Source organism: Sander lucioperca, chromosome 10, assembly GCF_008315115.2.
Source record: "Sander lucioperca isolate FBNREF2018 chromosome 10, SLUC_FBN_1.2, whole genome shotgun sequence".
In the NCBI taxonomy this organism is placed as follows: domain Eukaryota; kingdom Metazoa; phylum Chordata; class Actinopteri; order Perciformes; family Percidae; genus Sander; species Sander lucioperca.
Genome location: NC_050182.1, coordinates 13,684,411 through 13,703,335, shown reverse-complemented (window position 1 = coordinate 13,703,335; position 18,925 = coordinate 13,684,411). Strand labels below are relative to the sequence as shown.

General features: G+C 41.3%; 1 protein-coding gene across 12 annotated transcripts in view; it reads right to left on the bottom strand.

Moving 5' to 3' along the window:
- syngap1b (synaptic Ras GTPase activating protein 1b) overlaps window positions 1-18,925 on the bottom strand; it is a 157,238-nt gene that overhangs the window by 114,277 nt on the left and 24,036 nt on the right. For 11 of the 12 annotated variants that reach the window (XM_036005888.1, XM_036005887.1, XM_036005892.1 and 8 more), the window contains exon 2: window positions 761-1,158. In XM_036005888.1, the coding sequence (XP_035861781.1) occupies window positions 761-1,158 (398 nt within the window). Of the gene's footprint in view, window positions 1-760; window positions 1,159-10,949; window positions 11,166-18,925 lie in introns of all 12 variants that reach the window. The other variant, XM_036005896.1, reaches the window with a different exon arrangement.

The following is an 18,925-nucleotide window of genomic DNA, read 5'->3' as shown; positions in this document are numbered from 1 at the left end:
TTTAACACCTGATGTGAACCGTACGTGAGTAGGCCTACGCATGAAAAACACAGCGACCGCGGCATTGCCCTGAACGAACGGTACGTCCTGCTCCCTTTTTCTGCTGCTCCCCCATTCACGTAGTGTCACGTTTTTACACTATGAAGGTCAAAGACTGAAATTAATCCGCGGTTCACATGCATGACGAACCGTGGTGGTCCGTTACACTACTGTATATTCAACATCACTGATAAAATATTGGTCAATAGAATTTAGCCCATTTCAAAATAGAAATATTATACTTCATAACACAATTGTATTATTATACAAATTAGTGACAAAAGTAGCAGTTACCTTATGTTAGTCACTGCAACATTTTTCAATTTAGGATTAAAAAGTTACCTCAAGCCCTGTTCATATTAAATAAACAAACGGGTCTTTAGGGTCAAGTTTAGTCAGATCAGGGCTCAAGTCCCTGATGTGAAAGCCCCCTTACTACATTATATTCCATTTGGAATCGTTACGTGCCAACAGAATTTTGTGTTTTACTTATTTTTTACTCATAAATTGGGGTCTAAAAATATATCAGAAAAAAAGTCTTTGACGCTCAAAATTTCCTGGGGGAGAACTCCCAGTCCCCCCACTTACTGTGTGACCGCGCAAAGGCCAATTCTGAGCCAGGAAAAACACTGAATACTAATGCCCCCCTCATTTATTTCAACTGGTGTGCCATCTGTGCAAAACCAGTATCAGTGTATTCCTGTTGTGTGGAGTGCAATACCTCTTCCTGGTCCAACATGTAGATCTGATTTCCGGTGTTCACACGGAGATGGGGGTCCCAGCGATCTTGGGGTGGACGGTCTTGCGAAGGGCGGTCGTAGATGGGGCCCTCGTGCGGGGAAAGGTTGTAGGAGGGACGGTTGTAGGAGGGACGGTCGAAGGAAGGACGGTCAAAGGAAGGACGGTCAAAGGAAGGACGGTCGAAAGAAGGACGGTCGAAGGAAGGACGGTCGAAGGAAGGACGGTCGAAAGAGGGACGGTTGAAGGAGGGACGGTCGTAGGTAGGACGGTCGTAGGTGGGACGTTCGTGGGCGGGACGGTCGTAAGAGGGAGCGTGGAAGGAGTGGACGTGGGTGCGATGATGGTGATGATAGGAGGGGGGGGCGGCACACCTTGCATCTGGACAGGAGAGAAGGAGGGGGCAGGAAGGGAAAAGAGGAGAGAGAGGGAGGAAAGAGAAGGTCAGGAGGGCTGTGATGCTGTGGCACATGTCTGTCCTCATAACATCTGTGGCAGGTGTAATTGGAGTGTGTGTGATAGGTCAGCCTGAAAAATGTCATTAGTTATAATGCAGGACAATGCTCAAAACAGTACCTGATTCTGGGGAGGACCTACTGTAAGAGACTTTGGAAACTACATTAACTACATAAAGCAGCAAGCATTGATACAACAAAGTAGGTAAGAGTTTGACTTTTTTAGTAATGCCCAAGAGTTAGATGATAAGATCGATATACCCCTCTTACATCTAAAGCTACATTCAGGAAACACTTAGCTTATCTTAGCCTGGGAACAGCTAGCCTGGCTCTGTCTAAAGGCAATATAGTGCAACACATACTGTAACCCCTCCTACAACCACAACTTGTTTTTCCATTTCAGTTTTTGCATTTAACAAACAAAATATGCAATAAGTATTAGAGGTGCTGGTAGGCAATTTTTTAAACATTGGGACAGAGCCAGGCTAGCGGTTTCCCTGTTTTCAGTCTTTATGCTAAGCTAGGCTAACTGGTCCTAGATGTGAGAGTAGTATTGATCTTTTTGTCCAACTCTGTACAAGAAAGCAGGCAAACGCCTAACTAGTCCTTTAAAAAAGATCAAATGCTTTAGTCATACTTTTAAAAGCCTTAAAACACTTCAAACTGGTTCACTTTTCATATGTTCCTTTAATTCACTAGTCCAGAGGATATGTCCTTGTTTTTCCCTTGCCCTTGTTTTCCTAACATCATTCCCATTCACACAAACAGTACAAACATAAAACAAAAGCAGAGGCAGTTCCCATGACTAAAACATGGGTGCTGAGACACGGCTGAGAAAAGCAAAGAGATATTTCATTTATAAGCAGCAGGCACTTGATAGTGACGCTGCAAACACACCCTGTGAATATCAAATCAAGTCTCTGTCCCTGTTAGTTTTATAGTCAAAGCTAAAAATGACAATTGTCTAATTGAAGAAGTCCTAGATCCAGCTCACCACCAAAATCTAATCATCTGTTCCTTGGCCTGAGGCTGTCCTGTCCACCACATTTAACAGAGATCCGTTCCGAGGTTCCTGAGATATCCTGCTGACAGACAGACAGACTTTAATCTTCTCGGTGGGGGTACACAATTATCTTTGACGTTATCCCTGATTCCAAGGATCAATCAAGAAGATGTGGAAAAAAATGAAAATTATATCTGTGGGCTCTGTGCCTTGGATAATTTAGGGAATTGATAACCCAGTGTTGGAGATATTAATATGGATTTTCTTCTCCATGGTAGCCGTTTCACTTCGTCTTAAATTAAAAATGTGTGGCTAAGGACCTTTGGTGAATGAGGCACTTTGTCTTTTCTTTCTTCACTCTAGCCTTATTGCACTGCTTTAAGTTATGTTTTAACTTAAGGAACAGTTAAAGGCAGGCACAGAATAATACTATCCCATGCTGTGTGCGTGTAATCTGTTCAAGCTTTTATCAGTCATAAAATGTAACAGTATGTTTGTGCACTTGTAACACTTTTCTATAGGTTAAAATTCGCTTTCTCTGTGACTTGTTCAACATCTCTTGATGCATCTGTCTAATATTGACCTTGCATTTTCTCTCCCTCCTCTGAAGACACCTTATTTATTATCTCTGTTTAAGCTCTAGACATTTTTATTTCTTTTCCATGAAGCAAAAGGCAACAGCAGCATCTCTCACATGCTTCCCGTTACGCCACTGAGCATTTATAGTTTTCAGCTACGAATACAAAAGCAAACGTCTTGAGGCAGTTCCTCGCTTTATCCTGTCTGATGCTGGAATTCAAAGACTCCACTCTTTTAGAAACAGGCCAGTTGAACATGCCTGGGAACAAGGCTGAATCAATCGTACTTTGCTTTAATATTCAAAATAAAAAGATGACAATATTTCCCTATAAGGAAAATCACCACTCCACTAACATCAATTTTATATGCTCTGGTCCAGGGGGAGATTCGTGAACTCATTTGCACTGAAAACAAGTGATCTTACCAAGTTAAAACAATAGGATAAATGTGATTTTCAAAATGAATCCTGGGGTAAACAAGTTGAGAAAGACTTCTGCTGGGTGTGCAGCTCACACCTCCTGCATAAATGAAAAGCCAAATTTACACTCACAACATCTGCAGGGTGTACTACCACACACACACACACACACACACACACACACACACACACACACACACACACACACACACACACACACACACACACACACACACACACACACACACACACAGATATTTGTTTGACAAAACTGAGGCTCTGCACTCTCTCCTTTTGAAAGTAAGCCAGAAACAGTCATCTGCTGAGGCCCACAATGCAACACTACAGCATGTCACAACCGATTATTTTACTGCATCATCAGACAGTTGACGTATACAGTGATTCTCCATGATCCCCAGCCAGAGCAGAAAAAACAGGCTATTGTCTTAATTGTGGCAAAATAACAACTCAGGTGATCTTTCAAGTTCCTGTTTGAATTATGAATCGAGCTGCTGAAATATATATGAGCTCCTAAACAAGCACAGCTAATTAATATGGACAATTTAAGGAATGAAAAGGAGTGAAGCATGAAGAGTGGGTTCATGAAAAAAAAAAGATTCTAAATTTTAATTCTTTTATACATGGACCCACATGTGGTCACGCAGTTTCCATCTGATTGAAGAAGGGAGAGGTTTGGTGTCTTGCTTAGGGGTCCTTCATGAAAGACAAATGGATGATGTCTTTCTATAGTGGGATGTCACTCTAAATCTCAGCTACCATTTAGTCCAGTCACAAAATGTTGCACCTCTACAGATAAATGTCTTTTGTTGTTGTTGTTAGAAAAAATTATAAGTTATATGAATCATTTGGGTGAACAGAAACTCGAGGCTATGAATATGGGCCACAGTGATGAGGCTGTGTTACGAAAGCCTCCGCTCAGCCTTTGTGTCTGCACAAAATCTAAAAGGGGGTAAAAAGTGGGAAAGACTGAATCATGTAGGATGACAAAATAGCCTTTATGGAATTTTTGGCAGCCGGTTGAACGATTCTTTAATCATATTTTAATTATATTTTTTTTTAGTTTTCTTCTTGTAGAACACTTAATGCCAGGGCTTTCTAGGGTTGCAACTAATGGTTGTTTACATTATCGATTAATCTGCCAATTTATTTTAGAATGAATAATTGTTTGGTCTATAAATCATCAGAAAACGTCCATCACAATATCCTAGGGCACAAGGACAATGACCTCATTAAGTGTTTTGTTCGACCAACGGTCCAAAACCCCAAAAATATTCAGTTCACTTTAATGTAAGGGCGTTTTCACACCTGTAGTTTGTTTGCTTTGGGCTGAATCAGTTGGTGAGTTAGTAAACTTGGAGCGGTCGGTTTGGTTTGGTTTGGTTTCACACCTGGAAAAATCCAAGCGTACCAAAATGCGTCATTACAAATCAGGCAAGAACGTCCAGCCCTCTTATTGGTCGGATATGTCTGAACAAGAAAGTAAATACAGGAAGAAGGTCCTGTGTTCTGGTCTAGTGGTCAAACCAGCTCATTTCATTAAAATTATCAGACATTGTTTCGCAAGAGATGTTACTACATCTGCTCTGGTCACCGAGACTTCGCTCTGCTGTGCCGGCGTCTGTCTCCAATTTTAGCGACGGCTGGTTTGACCATGGAGATACGAGTGACGGACCGCAAGCTTGACTACAGTCTATTTCTGTGATAGAAACACTGCAAGCTGCTACAGCTTGCTGCTCTGCTGCATCGAAGATTGCTAAACACACCTGACTACAGAAGACATTAGCTCAGACTTGCGGAGTACATCTAGTTGGTGCGGTTTGAGTACAGATCACGTTCTCACCACAAACAAACCGCTTCAGAGTTCGATTGAAAGCGTACCGAGACCACCTCTTCAAGCAGGTCTCGGTACGCTTGTTTGGTCCGCTTTTAGTGCGCACCAGAGTTCGATTGCCGCGCTCTCACCTGCCCAAACGAACCGCACCAGCGGGGCAAACAAACTCTAGTTCGATTAAACTAGTTCGATTCGGTGTGAAAACGCCCTAAGATGATGAAAAGCAGCAAATTCTCACATTTGAGAACCTGGTACCATACGAAGTTTGGCATTTTAATAATAATCAAACTAGTTGCTGATTCCTTTTCTTTCGATCCAATACTTAAATCCCACACTCTGTCACTCAGTTCTTACCACTTTAAAAAGCCACAATAAATTATATAGGTGTCAGTTTTACCCTGTAAAGGTCCAAGTGATGCTTATGGAAGCAACTGGCAGATTTTTATCTCTCCAACCACAAATTATTAATTTCAAGTGTGGTTCTCTATAGTTACTCACATCTAGCTGTTGAAAGTAAGACCTGATACTCACTAGAAATTCTGAAAATACATATTGTGGAGTGCTTTGTGATATACTGTCAAGATTATGACTGGAATGGTTGTGTCTCATCACGACCATGAATAAACAGCTGAAAAAGCATTTTAAGGTACAAGGCTTTACACTCTATTAATCTGCTCTGAGTTATGTTGCACAGCGGGTTATTAGGAAATGTTATCTTCAAAGGCTAAATGGCAAAATATTTTTGTTGCAAAGGGAAATTGTAAAAGTGTTTTGGTGTGCATCACGCAAAATGTTCCAGTTGTAAGCACCTCCATATATTTCATCATAAAGAGGAGTTATAATGATCTATCACTGCTGACTTATTCTACTCTTTTTATGCACTGTTCTTCATTGTGGATAGGTGTGTCGTCTTTGAGCCAAACTGTAAAAGCAGATTTGATTCTGATTAAGTGCACAATGAACCGTTGGTCATTATCACCGGCCTCCAGAGACATAAAGCACTGTGAGGCAAGCTCTCCCCTTCTCCAAAAAGCATCTCAGCCCTGGAATCCAAACTTTGTAACTGTGCAGAGCAAAGTCATGATGCTGAGATATTCACTGGAGGATAGCAGCATGAGTCATCCACAGCCCAATCTGCACTACTCTACTGTAGGCCTACCTCTCCACCCCAGAGGCTGCCTGTTAAGGGCCTGTGAAGCGCAGTGGACAGAATTTCAATGAGCAGACTCATTCTTCTGTCTGTCCGTTCGTACGTACAGGGTGCACATATACTGTACACTAACAATTTGGCACAAGCAGAAATGCTGAGATGCCTCTTTACTCCACGCAGCTTCCTCTACCTCACTTTCATTCACTCTCGATGGTCTGCTCTCTGCATTTCCCTTGCTCTGCCTTTGTTCCTCTCTCGTGTGGGCTCTTTTCCTTTTTCTGCCATCCCTAGCAGTTTACAAAGAAGAGTCCCATGCACCAATAGGATGACTGGTCAGCCTTAGTCAACGTTGTCATTACTGGAACCCGACAGGCCTAATGTTGATTTATACACATCGCTGAGCTCCAAAACAGAGCTAAAAATAAAGCTTGCAATATCCCGGGCCGCCCAGGGCAGATAATGTACTCCAGCAAGCATGGTGAACCAAAGCATCTTACTTTCTAGGCAAGAAAGCACCACACAGTGTACATGTCATTACCATGACTTCAGCTATACCAGTATTACATATTATTGCTTTCGAAAGGATTACCGGAAAAAAAATACCGACAGAATACAGATGTTATTTTGTCGAGAATGAATATATGGAAGGCAGTGAGAATAGATGCAGTGCTGCACTTTGACAAGCTGTGAGTCAGAGTGGTGCATATGTGAAGTACAGTAGGCTGCTGTCAGTGCTGAGTCAAGGGGGGGGATGTCAAGTGTCAGCAGCAGGGTCACAGAGGCCCAGAAGTACGAGGCTTCTCGCTGAATAAGCACATTGGTCATGCTCTCAACTTCTGCTATATGCTGCAAAGGAGAAACTCCACCTCATCAGCCTTACATAAGTCTTGGCCATGGTAGTGGATTGGCATGAGCATTTAGCACAATAAATAATAGTAATAATAATCTTCATTCAGAAACCAGGCTTTCCTTCATTAAAAGCTAATCAGTATAATTTCTCAGCTCCGTTGCACAAACTTAACTAAATATATCTGTGGGGGGTTGATAGGTATGTTGATCAATACCTATTACTCAACGATTACCTCACAGGGTGGTGGTGAGGCATCTGGCTTCCAAAACTCAATACCCAGCATGAGCAATTTAAAGCGCTAACAATCTCACCAGCTCCCACCACAACTAATACCCAAATAGCTTGAAGATGAAGTACTGTACGCTGGTATGAGCAATCAACCAGCGACCAATTGTTCAGCTATGAAAAAGACAGCAACCGTGCCATTACAGCAGACAGACCTCTACACCAGACACTTCTGTTGGATCTCTGCTTTAATTAGGTATCTCTATCGTGAAAAATGTGACTTTATTTGTGCCAATTACAGGCTACCTGTCACGGCCTGTCCGTGACTCAGGCTGTGTGTTTCCTTTTTTTTTGTTTTCTGTGTGTGTGGGAGTGTGTGGGCAGGCGTGGCTTTCTCCAGGGCACCTGGCTCTCCAGCACAGCTGCAGGTGATCTACTAATCAAGCTCCAGCACTAGTACTCCTGTGATCCAGGCAACCAGCGCCAGTTCGTTTCAGTCTACCAAGTGGTAACTAATCTTCGCTTCCAGCCACGCCACCAGCCCTGTGTGTTTTCAAGTCTGCCTTGCCTACCTCCTCTCCTCCACTCCATTTGGATCACCACCCTCCTTAGTTAAATTGCAAGATTTCTGTTCGGCTGAACTTACATTAAAGAACTGTTTTCAAATTCCACCCATCTAGTCTGTGTTCGCTCTTGGGTCCAGACCTCACCCTAACACTACCATCACTCAGGGTTACTGGTGGAGTCGGATGCGGTGTCATACCCCGTTTACACGAAGGGAAGACGCAGATATTTTCCTGCGGTTTGGCCTCTCATTTACACGAAAACCCCGTTTTTATCACAGAAATCGATTATTTCTAAAAACTCCGGCCAAAGTGGAGATTTTGGAAAACTTGTTTGCACGTTTGAATGTAAACTGAGACAAACGGAGGTTTAGGCAGCCAAGAGAGAGAAAGAGGAAGTGATTCGTTGCTGTTGCTATTTTCGGGATTGTGATTAGCTAACGTGGGCTTGAGCCTCTCGTTACAATGCCACCTACAGGTGTGGCATGCTCTTAACGACATTGACAGCATATATATACGGTACATGTAAACGAACACTTTTCTGAAAACGTAGAGGATCTAAATATCCGTTTATGAAAATAGCCGGCCACGTGTAAATGTAGTCTCAGACTTGAGTAGGAGATAAGTTGTATCTGTGTTGCTACAGTTACAGCTGATTACTAAATGTTATTTTAATGATCACGTTGTAAAGGCTAGTTTGTTTTTTTGTAATTATATTGGGTGTAATGTAGCCTAGAAATCTAGACACACCCTAGCGGCAGCAAATATAATTTACAGCCAGGGGGGTCTAGGCACTCTCCGTTGGCTTGCAAGCTGGAAAAACCAAACTCTGGTCAGACCAATCACATTGTGTATAGAGTCGGTGGGCGGGCTTATGGCTGCTGCTGCTGGGAACAGCGGTCTTCTGGAAGACTTGGAGTTAAGCTTTTCTTTGAGAAAAGAACAAAGAACAGCACTGAAATCATTCTTATATTTATATAGAATGATAGATATTGGATGTGAAAAGAAGGAAGTGGTTCTTCCATAGCATTGCACTTTAGATGTGTGTGAATTTTCCACACCAGGAGTGATTTATATAGTTCTATTTTATAGCGGTCGATTATCTGTTGAAAACATTTTCTATGTTCTATGCAAAATATAAAATGTTCTATTAAAGAAAATAATAGAACAGTTATATTTTTAAGAAAATAAATATTTGTGTGTGCTGTAAAGTGGTTAGAAAAAATGAAATCAATCGGCTAAAATCGGTATCGGCGGGTCAAACTCAATGAAAAACGGAATCGGCCTAGAAAATTGTAATCGTGCATCTCTAGTTTTATCTGTATTTTAAGATGTTAATCTGGCCCTTTTCCTCTTCCTTCTAACTACTGCTGTGTAATTCTAAGTGGAGTATTGGACAGACTGTACACACATCCCAAACAGCAGAACACGGCTCTCCCAACTATTGGAAAGGGATGATCCGATGCAGAAACAGAATGCCATTCTTCATTTCACACAGGCCTGAGGACAGATATGTCTTCACATATTTTTCAACAAAAATATAGGCGGTCTGACCACTGTCACTAATATACAGTCTTGCTTTCCGATGGCTGTGGATTGTAGTGTTGTGGCAATGACATTTAGTTTTTTTTTTTTTTTTTCAGAAAACAAAAAGTGAATCAAAATGGGCTTAATATAAAACAGACATTACTTCTGGTGAACTTTTGTACTACGTGGCACCTCCTGTGACTTATCAGAATTTGCCTCGGACTTGAATTTGTGACTTTTGAACTCATGACGACTATTGTGTTAATTGCCAGCACATTTATGAAGCTGTGTTGTGTGAGCTTTTATGCACCACATGCAATTTTATGATTTTATGCACCACTTATCAATATTTCTACATTTGATGAGAATGGATCAAATGTCGATGTGTAATGTAAAAAGGGGTCGCTTGTAGAAAGGAACCAACAGAGAATCATCAGCTGATTCTGCAACTCTCTAGCTTTTTAGTAGGTATGCAACAATTCAGCTTTTCCTATCCCGATACTGATTCAGATACCTCCACTAGGGTCTCTGCCATTACATTACATGTCATTTAGCTGACGCTTTTATCCAAAGTGACTTACAATTGCTATATATATATATATATATATATATATATATATATGTCAGAGGTCGCACACCTCTGGAGCAACTATGGGTTAAGTGTCTTGCTCAGGGACACATTGGTTGATGTATCGCGGTGGGAATTAAACCCAGATCTCCCACACCAAAGGCATGTGTGATATCCACTGCGCCATCACCACCATCGCCACCATGCCAATACCGGGTACCAATCCGATATGAGTGCCCTCTTTTTCCCAAACTTTTAATCTGTATACTTCAGTGTGTAAAATTCAAGTAATTTTTATGTAAGGTAACATGAGGCCAGGGCTTGCTATGGCACTAAAATGCCAATGCCCCACCATGACTGAGTGAAGGTAGTGACTGAAGAAACGACATTGATATTGACAAAGAAATTGTATCTAATGTGAATCAATCACATCAGGGCCGATACCTAATATCGATCTGATGCATCAGATCAGTAGCCTGGCTCTGCCCTCTTACATACTTCCGCTCAATTTTCATTTTCCTTTAGTATGTCGTCTAGGTTTTGGTATATTCGCGGGTTTTCTCAGGCCAATCTTTACCAGTCCAATCAGCGAACAGAGCTGAAACATAAGGCTTCTGAAGTAAAAACTCAATTGCTAATCACTGTAGTCATAATGTCTTTACGTGTAAAAGTGTACATTTACAATCACCAGCTCAACTTATAATGCAAAGAAATGTATGTGTCTGTCTGTATATGTGTGTGCCCACATGTAGGTGTGGTGTTGTCTGTGTGTAGACCGAAAGCAGTGAATATGTAAAAAATAAAAACTGCCCTTCCCATACTCAAATGACTGTATCAATCTAGGCAAAAGCTTTGATCCCTACAATGGGTCCACTTCAACCATGAAGGAGAGATGTTTGATGAGAGGGGAGTGTGTGTGTGTGTGTGTGTGTGTCACACAGAGAAAGAGAGAGAGTGGTAGAGGCAGAGAGAGTATTCTCACCTATCAGATCATTCACCCAGCCCTCACGCGGCACGTCCCGGGTTCCCCATTGCTCACCCAAAGCGTCCACACGGCGTCACTGTTGCTGCACTGCTAGCGCCTTGAATCTGCCCCCAACTCCACCACACAGGAAACAAGGTTACTGCCCAAGAGATGTCACTTCCGAAACACCCACTCCCGCTCGCTTGCTCGCGCTCGCTCCCTCACGCCCCCAGCCTATTGCCATGACAACCGAGAAAAGAATAGAATATAAGTGAGTGTTAAAGAGACAGAGGGATCAGAGAGACAGGAGAAAGAGGGATGCAAAGAGAGAGACAGAGAGGGGAAGGACAGAGAGGGAAAATGTGGAAGAGTGAAGCAGAGGAGAGGAAGAGAATAGGCAGCGAGAGAGAGAGAGAGAGAGAGAGAGAGAGAGAGAGAGAGAGAGAGAGAGAGAGAGAGAGGTAAATGAGTGGGCGGGGAAAGGATGGATGATGAAGAGGGTGAGAGATTGAGAGAGAGAGAGAGAGAGAGAGAGAGAGAGAGAGAGAGAGAGAGAGAGAGAGAGGAGGCATGATGTGGGATGTGATCATGGGGGAAAGGGAAGAGGAGGAGAGAGGTGTAGATGCTGTGGATGCCGTGAAGGAAAAGAAGAGAGAAATGAAGTGATGAAAGAGAGAAGGAAGGGAGGAAGGAAGGAGGACACTTTTTTGGGAATAGGGAGCCCACATCTTGTTCCCATAGCAACACAGCCATCCATGAAATACTGACTTGTACCTCACTCTCTTACTCTCTCTGTTTCTGTCTCTCCATCCCTCCCCCTCTCCTTTTCTCTTTCCATCTCTAACTATATATACACACACACCGTGAGCGTAAGTTGGCACTGAGAATGCATGCAGTAATCCAAGCTCTGCAACATTGTCAAACACATCAAAAGGTACCGAATATACCATCAGTGTATTGCTCTGCAGGAATTAATCTGTGTTGTTACACTCACAGTAGCTGTGTCTTAGATAGGTTCAGATTGTATTAAGTTTGTCTTTATACAATACTAATAATATGTTAAGATAGTACTGGGTGGCTGTAATCACTCCTCCTCTCCACACTGGCTGTGAAGTGATTCATTCCTAAAGCAACTACACTGTAAAGGCCGGAGCATGCTAAAATGAACTAGCTTTTACTTTCCGTGTGAACCTGCCTAAGTGTTTGTACTCCAAGTAGCCACAGTCGAAAGGTGGGGCAAAAAGCCTGCTGTACAAAAGGATACAACAGCACACACTTAAGTAGGGGTCCCCCAAGGCTCCATACTTGGTCCAATCCTGTTTACACTGTATATAAATGATCTGCCAGAGGCATGTAAAAACGTTGATGCCCAGATGTATGCAGACGATGCTGTAATCTTTACACATGCTAAGAACTACCAAGAGATAGCATCCACACTTACATCTACAATGGCTCACATTGATGACTCTACCTAAACACCAAAAAATGGTATGGTATTGTATGGCGTTTACCAAACAAAACATGAAGGTGTCACATTCTAATGTGTTCCTTAGAGGACAGGATCTTGATATTGTTAATGAATTCAAGTATCTAGGAGTCATATATGACTCCACCCTAACATTCAAAAGTCATGTAAAAAAGGTGGCAAATAGTTATTTAATTAATTTGCAGAATTTTAAACAAGTTAGGCCATTTTTTGACACCAAAGCTGCCAAGTTGTTCTTATATACTATGATCTTTTCACATATTGAGTATTGTTTTACAAACTGGTCATTAACTATCATTAACTAGCACAACTACTCTTAAAAGCATTGAATCTCTATTTAAGAAAGCCATAAAAACTTTTGATAAAAAGGTATTGTCATTTCACCATTGCGATATCTTAGAGAGACATACATTTTTAAGCTTTGAAAATTGTATACATTTCAAGTATGCTTGTTTGGTATATAAAGTGTTACATAATCTTGCCCCCCCCCCTCCGCTGCATGGCTTTTTTCAAAGACTTGAAAGCGGAGGTAGTACACGGGCCTCTGTAAAAGGGGACTGTGTGATACCATTTAGACGCACCACTTTTGGACAAAACGCATTGTCAATAATAGGAGGTAAACTCTGGAATAGCTTGCCCCTCCCAATAAGAGAGTGTCCTACATTCAACACCTTTAAAACTCACTTAAAACTGTGGCTTCTAGAAAACCAGAGATGCACTCACTTTTAACTGTCACACATTTCATCACCCATACACTTTCACTGTTAAATTGAATGCAGTATAGAGGTGGATGAATAATGTCTTTGTCATCATGTATTTTTGTTTTGTTTTGTTTGTTTTGTCAATGTATATGTCACCATTATGTGTACCTTTTAATTTATAGTGAATGAGTGCTGTATGACTGCTGGCTGTCTCTATGTTAGTCCTATGTCGCCTGCCTAGGGACTGCAGATGAAAAGTAGTTATTTTTACTAATTCTGGCATATTTACATGGTGTTTTTATACAACAATGTTCATAAATATGCATGGTCCCTATCAAATAAACCAATAAAATAAAATAAGGAAAGTCTGTCCTCAAAGGAATGTGTTTACACAAAAAGTTATAGTTGTGTGAAGAAGTTTGACAAATTTGTTTGTCGTAGTCATATTAGTTCTGATGTCAGAAAGGTTCACACACACTCTTCCATGATCTTACAAGCACTTTGTTTTGAAGCACATTGATGCTGAACTCCACTGATTTTACACATCAAAGTCTGTTTACAGGTCGTGTGGAGTACTACTGCATGTGTGAAAAGAAGTTGTATAAAGCCTTTTGTGGCTCCAGAGGGAGCTGTGTGAAGTCTGATAAATTGCCTCAAGTGATGTCACATGAGTCAGTTGGGGCTGAAGACTACAAGTTTGAAAATGAAATAAATCTGGGGGTTGGGAGTTAGAAAGAAGTGAGCTTACCAGACCTTCTCATCTCTGCTTGAGGCTAGCGACTCAAGGCTATATTAGATGCTACAAGCAAAACACATCCAAATATCCGACCCAACTGCCGGCAGTTGAGTTGCATTGTGGGTAATGTAGGCACCAGGTTTTGACAAGACAGAAGACTGCATGGATGTCCATCATGAGTCAGACAATGTTATAGGAGAGCAACACTAAAACACAAGGAGGGAATCTGGCAACTAAAAAAAGCCATAATTCTGGAAGATACCAACTTGATTTGGCCACCTCAGACTGCTGAACCATCATTTTAGCTTCAGGTGAATTTTAGAACACATTTTTGCATTTAAGAGTTGCACTAATTAGGGGTCGCTTCACAGCCAGTACGGAGAGGAGGAATGATTACAGTGACAACGAGTCAGTGTTCTATTTAGATGGACCCATCCTGTGGCCGGGTTGGGTCAGTGGGTAGAGCAGGCGCACATATACTGAGAGGTTTATGCCTTGACGCAGAGGTCCAGGGTTCGAATCCGACCTGTGACGAGTTCCTGCATGTCTTCCCCCTCTCTCCCCTTTCTCACCTAGCTGTCCTATCAAATAAAGGCAGAAAAGCCCCAAAAAATAATCTTTAAAAAAAAAAAATATATATATATGGACCCATCCTTAAACCATAAAAATCGGGCTCCATTCATAAGCTGACCTCGAGATAAAAGACAATATGCAATATGTCTAAAGGAGGAGGGGGGGATCAATATGGCCATCACCACGCAATGAATCTCAATGAAGTCCAACTTTCGACACTAACTCCTGGCAGCCTCTTCTCCAACCTCCCCCCCCTTCCCTTCCCTTTTCCCATCCATATCTCCCATCCTTCTGCCCATCTGTTTCTCAGCCCCCCCACCCCTTTGCTCTCTGGCTCCCTCTCTGGCTTCTTCTTCCTGGATGTGGCCTTCTCTTTTATACCCCCCTGAAAACCTTTCATCTCACTGCCCACACCCACTCCTCCCCCTTTTGTATTTACGCTGTTACTCTTCCACCCTTTCATCCTTAATATTCCTCTATTTGGGATTTGAAAAAAATAAATTATCCGTCCTAGAATCACATTTCTACCTTTTACCTCTATACTGTTCCCTCTAACTCCTCCATCTTCTCTCACACTTCTATTTTTATTTCTAGATCTCTGTGATGTTTTCTCTGCCTCTGCAAATCTAAATTCAAATGCACCTACCTGGCTTTCAGTCTGATCTTTTCTTTTCTTATATGTGGCCTTTTCCTTCTTTCTTGATCTCCCTGACAAATTGAAATGCTTCACATAAGCACGTTAGGATTAACAGATTGCTTATAATAATAACTACACAATGAACAATAAATACAAATGACTCCATATGTTTCCAACTTTTGTGTTTAGTACTTTTGTGTTCATCTATGTTCATTACTTGTGTGGAATGGCAACTGTGCCCATTATTAGCACCAACAACCTCAAGATGTCCCTGTCAATCATTTGCATTTACTTGCATAAATCTTAATGCAGCTCATTTGAAACTTGGAGATCTTGACCATATTGCATACGACAACGATATGCCACATGCCTAAATAGAAAATATACAAAAAAGAAATTAAAATGTTTGATTGTGTCTAATAAACTGGAAAGTCCATGTAAAAGAGTATTTCTCTTCAACATTTCAATTTGGTGAGGATTTTCCCTAAGATTCTGAATGGGCAGACTTAGGCCATGTCCACACGTACCAAAACGATCTTTTTTTCCCCCCCATCTTCCCTGGCATTGTTTCAAGAATGTTTGCGTCCAAACAGATCCATTTGTAAATGACTCAACACGCCACTTCATATTCCAGGCCTATAGGTGCCGCTGTTTCTGCTACAGAAATTCACCAAAAACAGAGAAGAGGTGTAGCATGCGCATAAAGCTTGGGCGCTGTATACAAACAGACAGTAGAAGAAGAAACCAAACAGCCCTAGTAACCCTAATTGGCTCAATATCGACACGCAAGTATGCGGCTTCGCCGTCCAAACGAAGACGCAAGGGCGGCGTTTTCAAATTTTTTCACCCTGGGACCAGGTTTCAAAAAAGTGTCTTCAGGCAGTGCATTTACCGCTATTTGTTTGGACGATCGGCCAAAACGATGCAAAACGTGCGTTTACACCAAAAAGCGTTTCCGTGTGGATGGCCCCTTAACTTGCAAGTAAATACAGATGAATGACAGGAACAGTTTGAGCCCATTCAGGCTTTGGCCATCAGCAAAGTTGGGCTTGCCCATTCTATCTGTACGGTAGCCTTCTCTCACAAATCTCCCTCTGCTGCTCTCAGTCTCCCACTCACTTACACTCACTCCCACAGCTCTCTTTGCCTCTCTCTTCCGCTTGCACTCTCTCCCTTATTCTCTGTTCGCATCTCTCCTTCACTTACCTAATGTCTTTAAACTATAACTGTAGCTCTCTCATTCCAGCAATGCCTCTATCAAAATGTCAAGAAAATCTTTTCTTGCAAACTTTTAATATGTCACAGATATAAAAAATGTGACTTAAATTGTGTGTTTTTCCATCAGGTACAAGGTTGTCAGGTATGCAGGCTGAAGCATTTCCTGCATGTCGATAAACATGAGGAAAAAAATATTCCTTGTAAGAATCTATTTGTCTGTGCCAATATTGTCCATATCCAAGAACAAAAACTGCATGACATACAATACAATAATGTAGGAGCTAATGGTCATACACATAAAACAAGCACCCCATTCATGGGAGATGCCGTCGATATTTCTGTAAGGTCAGGTATTCAGAATGTCCAGGCTGCCTTTGTGCTGTTGTGCGCCTACACTGAACAACACAATGTGGGTTGCTCATGCCAAGTCTATGTTGTAATCAAGTCATCCTTCACATCACTTTTTATCTTTGACTTCTATATGAAAAAGAAAAAAAAATGATTTTTTTTGAGAAATTAATATCAGCATTATTTGGGGTGTTATAATTCACAAAAGCTAGTTAGATGGAAACTCTGCTGAGTCTCTCTCTAATAGACTCTCCCTCTCACACACTGAGATTTTTGCTCTTACACTCCCTCACTCTCATGTTCTCTCCCATAACTCCCAAGTCCACCATCTTTTTATCTCTCTCTGACTTTAGATCTCTCCTGCATTTTGCTCTAAACAGTCTGACAGGCTATGCAGGAAACTCCACAGGTTGCTCTGTGAGGCCCTTTTCACTCAGGATGTGAATAAATAAACACTGTGGGGAAAATGAGACGCTGGACATCTCTCTCACTCTCTCTCTGAAGGTGATTTTCAATGTGCTGAGAGGAGAAAATAAAGATGAATGGGGAGAAAGAGAGCATATGTGTGTGCGTGTATGTATGGCGTGTGTGAGCTTGCATGGACGTGCAAGAATAGTAATACCACATAACTTTGTGCAGTTTTAAATTGTTTTGAACCTGTTTTATGTTCAGTGGCAACTACAAAAATGATGCTATTGTCTGATGGCTCATTTAACCTAGTTGTGGGGAGGAAGGATAGGTTAGGTGGAACTATTATTTCCAGCTGGAACTCAATCATGCGTTTTTTAGTAATATCAACATTTGTCAAGAAGAGCTTCACAGGAGGCCACAACAATCAGCACAGCCAAAGGATCAAAATGTAGCTAAGAAACATAAAATTGACGCACTCTCAAAAAGCCAAAGTATTTTTTCTTGCCAGGTTCAATTAGGGTTAAGAATAATTATAAACTTTATTTATATAGCACCTTTCATAACATAAAACAGGAGACATAAGGTGTGATTCAATGCAGGGAATTGAGATCCTGATATTTCACGAGTTTTTGACAAAATATGCTCCCATTTCCTGCCAAAAATGTGTGTGTGCTTCAGTGGTGGAAGTATTGAGATCTTTTACTTAAGTAAAAGTAGTAGTACCATAGTGTAAATATACTAATTTAACCTGCATTTAAAATCTTACTTACATAAAAGTACATAAATATTAGCATCAAAATATACTTAAAGTACCTGAAGTACAAATACTCATTATGCAGAATGGCTTTTTTTCAGTGATGCATTAATGTGTAAGCATCACTAATGTTGCAGCTGGTAAAGGTGGGGCCAATTTCAGCTACTTTAGATACTGCTGGGTAGCTGAATCTATAATAATATATTATAATTTATTAGTTGCCTTATATTTTGTATTTACAATCTGAATCTGCTAAGTAAGTCGTAGCTAAAGCTGCCAAATAAATGTAGTGGAGTAAAAAGAGTACAATATTTGTCCCCAATATGTAGTGGATTAGAGGTACAAACTAGCATACTGTACTGAAATACATTCTTTGAGTTGATGTACTTAGTTACATTCCACCACTCGTGTGCTTGTGTATGTGTGTGCACCTGTGTTTGCAAACTGAAGACCGTGTACTGAAACAAAGACGGCTTCACAAACCTCATTGTTACCTGTAGTAACTATATTCCGACCTTGAATAATATACCTTGTTAAATATTATTTAGAATCCAGGGTTGCCAACTCTAAAAAACTCTGTGCATCAGTTGTTTGCAACAAATAACAATTTGACTGATAGAGGTCCCTCAAGCAAGGCTTGTTGCTGACATCTGCAGGTGCCATAAAGCACAGAGAGGAGATTGAGTAAGCAGAACTATTGATGTCAGGGAGAGGTTTATAGATGTCCCTGTTCTCTAGTTACTGCCGCTGGTTCTGTTTGGCTTCTCACCTAATATCATTGAGCCATTACTTACACTGGGTTTTCCTCGGACAAGAGCCACATGGTACAGTAAGCCAATATGTTATCTCCTCCCATGGTAATTGAATTTATGGTGCCAGATATTCTAAACCTCCTATCATTAAAGCGACAGAGTGCTTTCGTGCACTGAGCTCCTATCACAATGGCTGATAACGTTTGCATACTAATCCCACAGTTTTACTGAGTGCAGCACAGATTTAGCACCATAAAGTAACCAAAAGTTGCCATGCCATGTGTTGATTTGAGTGTTGATTCATTCACCCTGCTTTGTGACACTGATTCATGAAAATAGACCCCAATCATTTTGCGATGAGGTGCTTCTGTTGGCCTA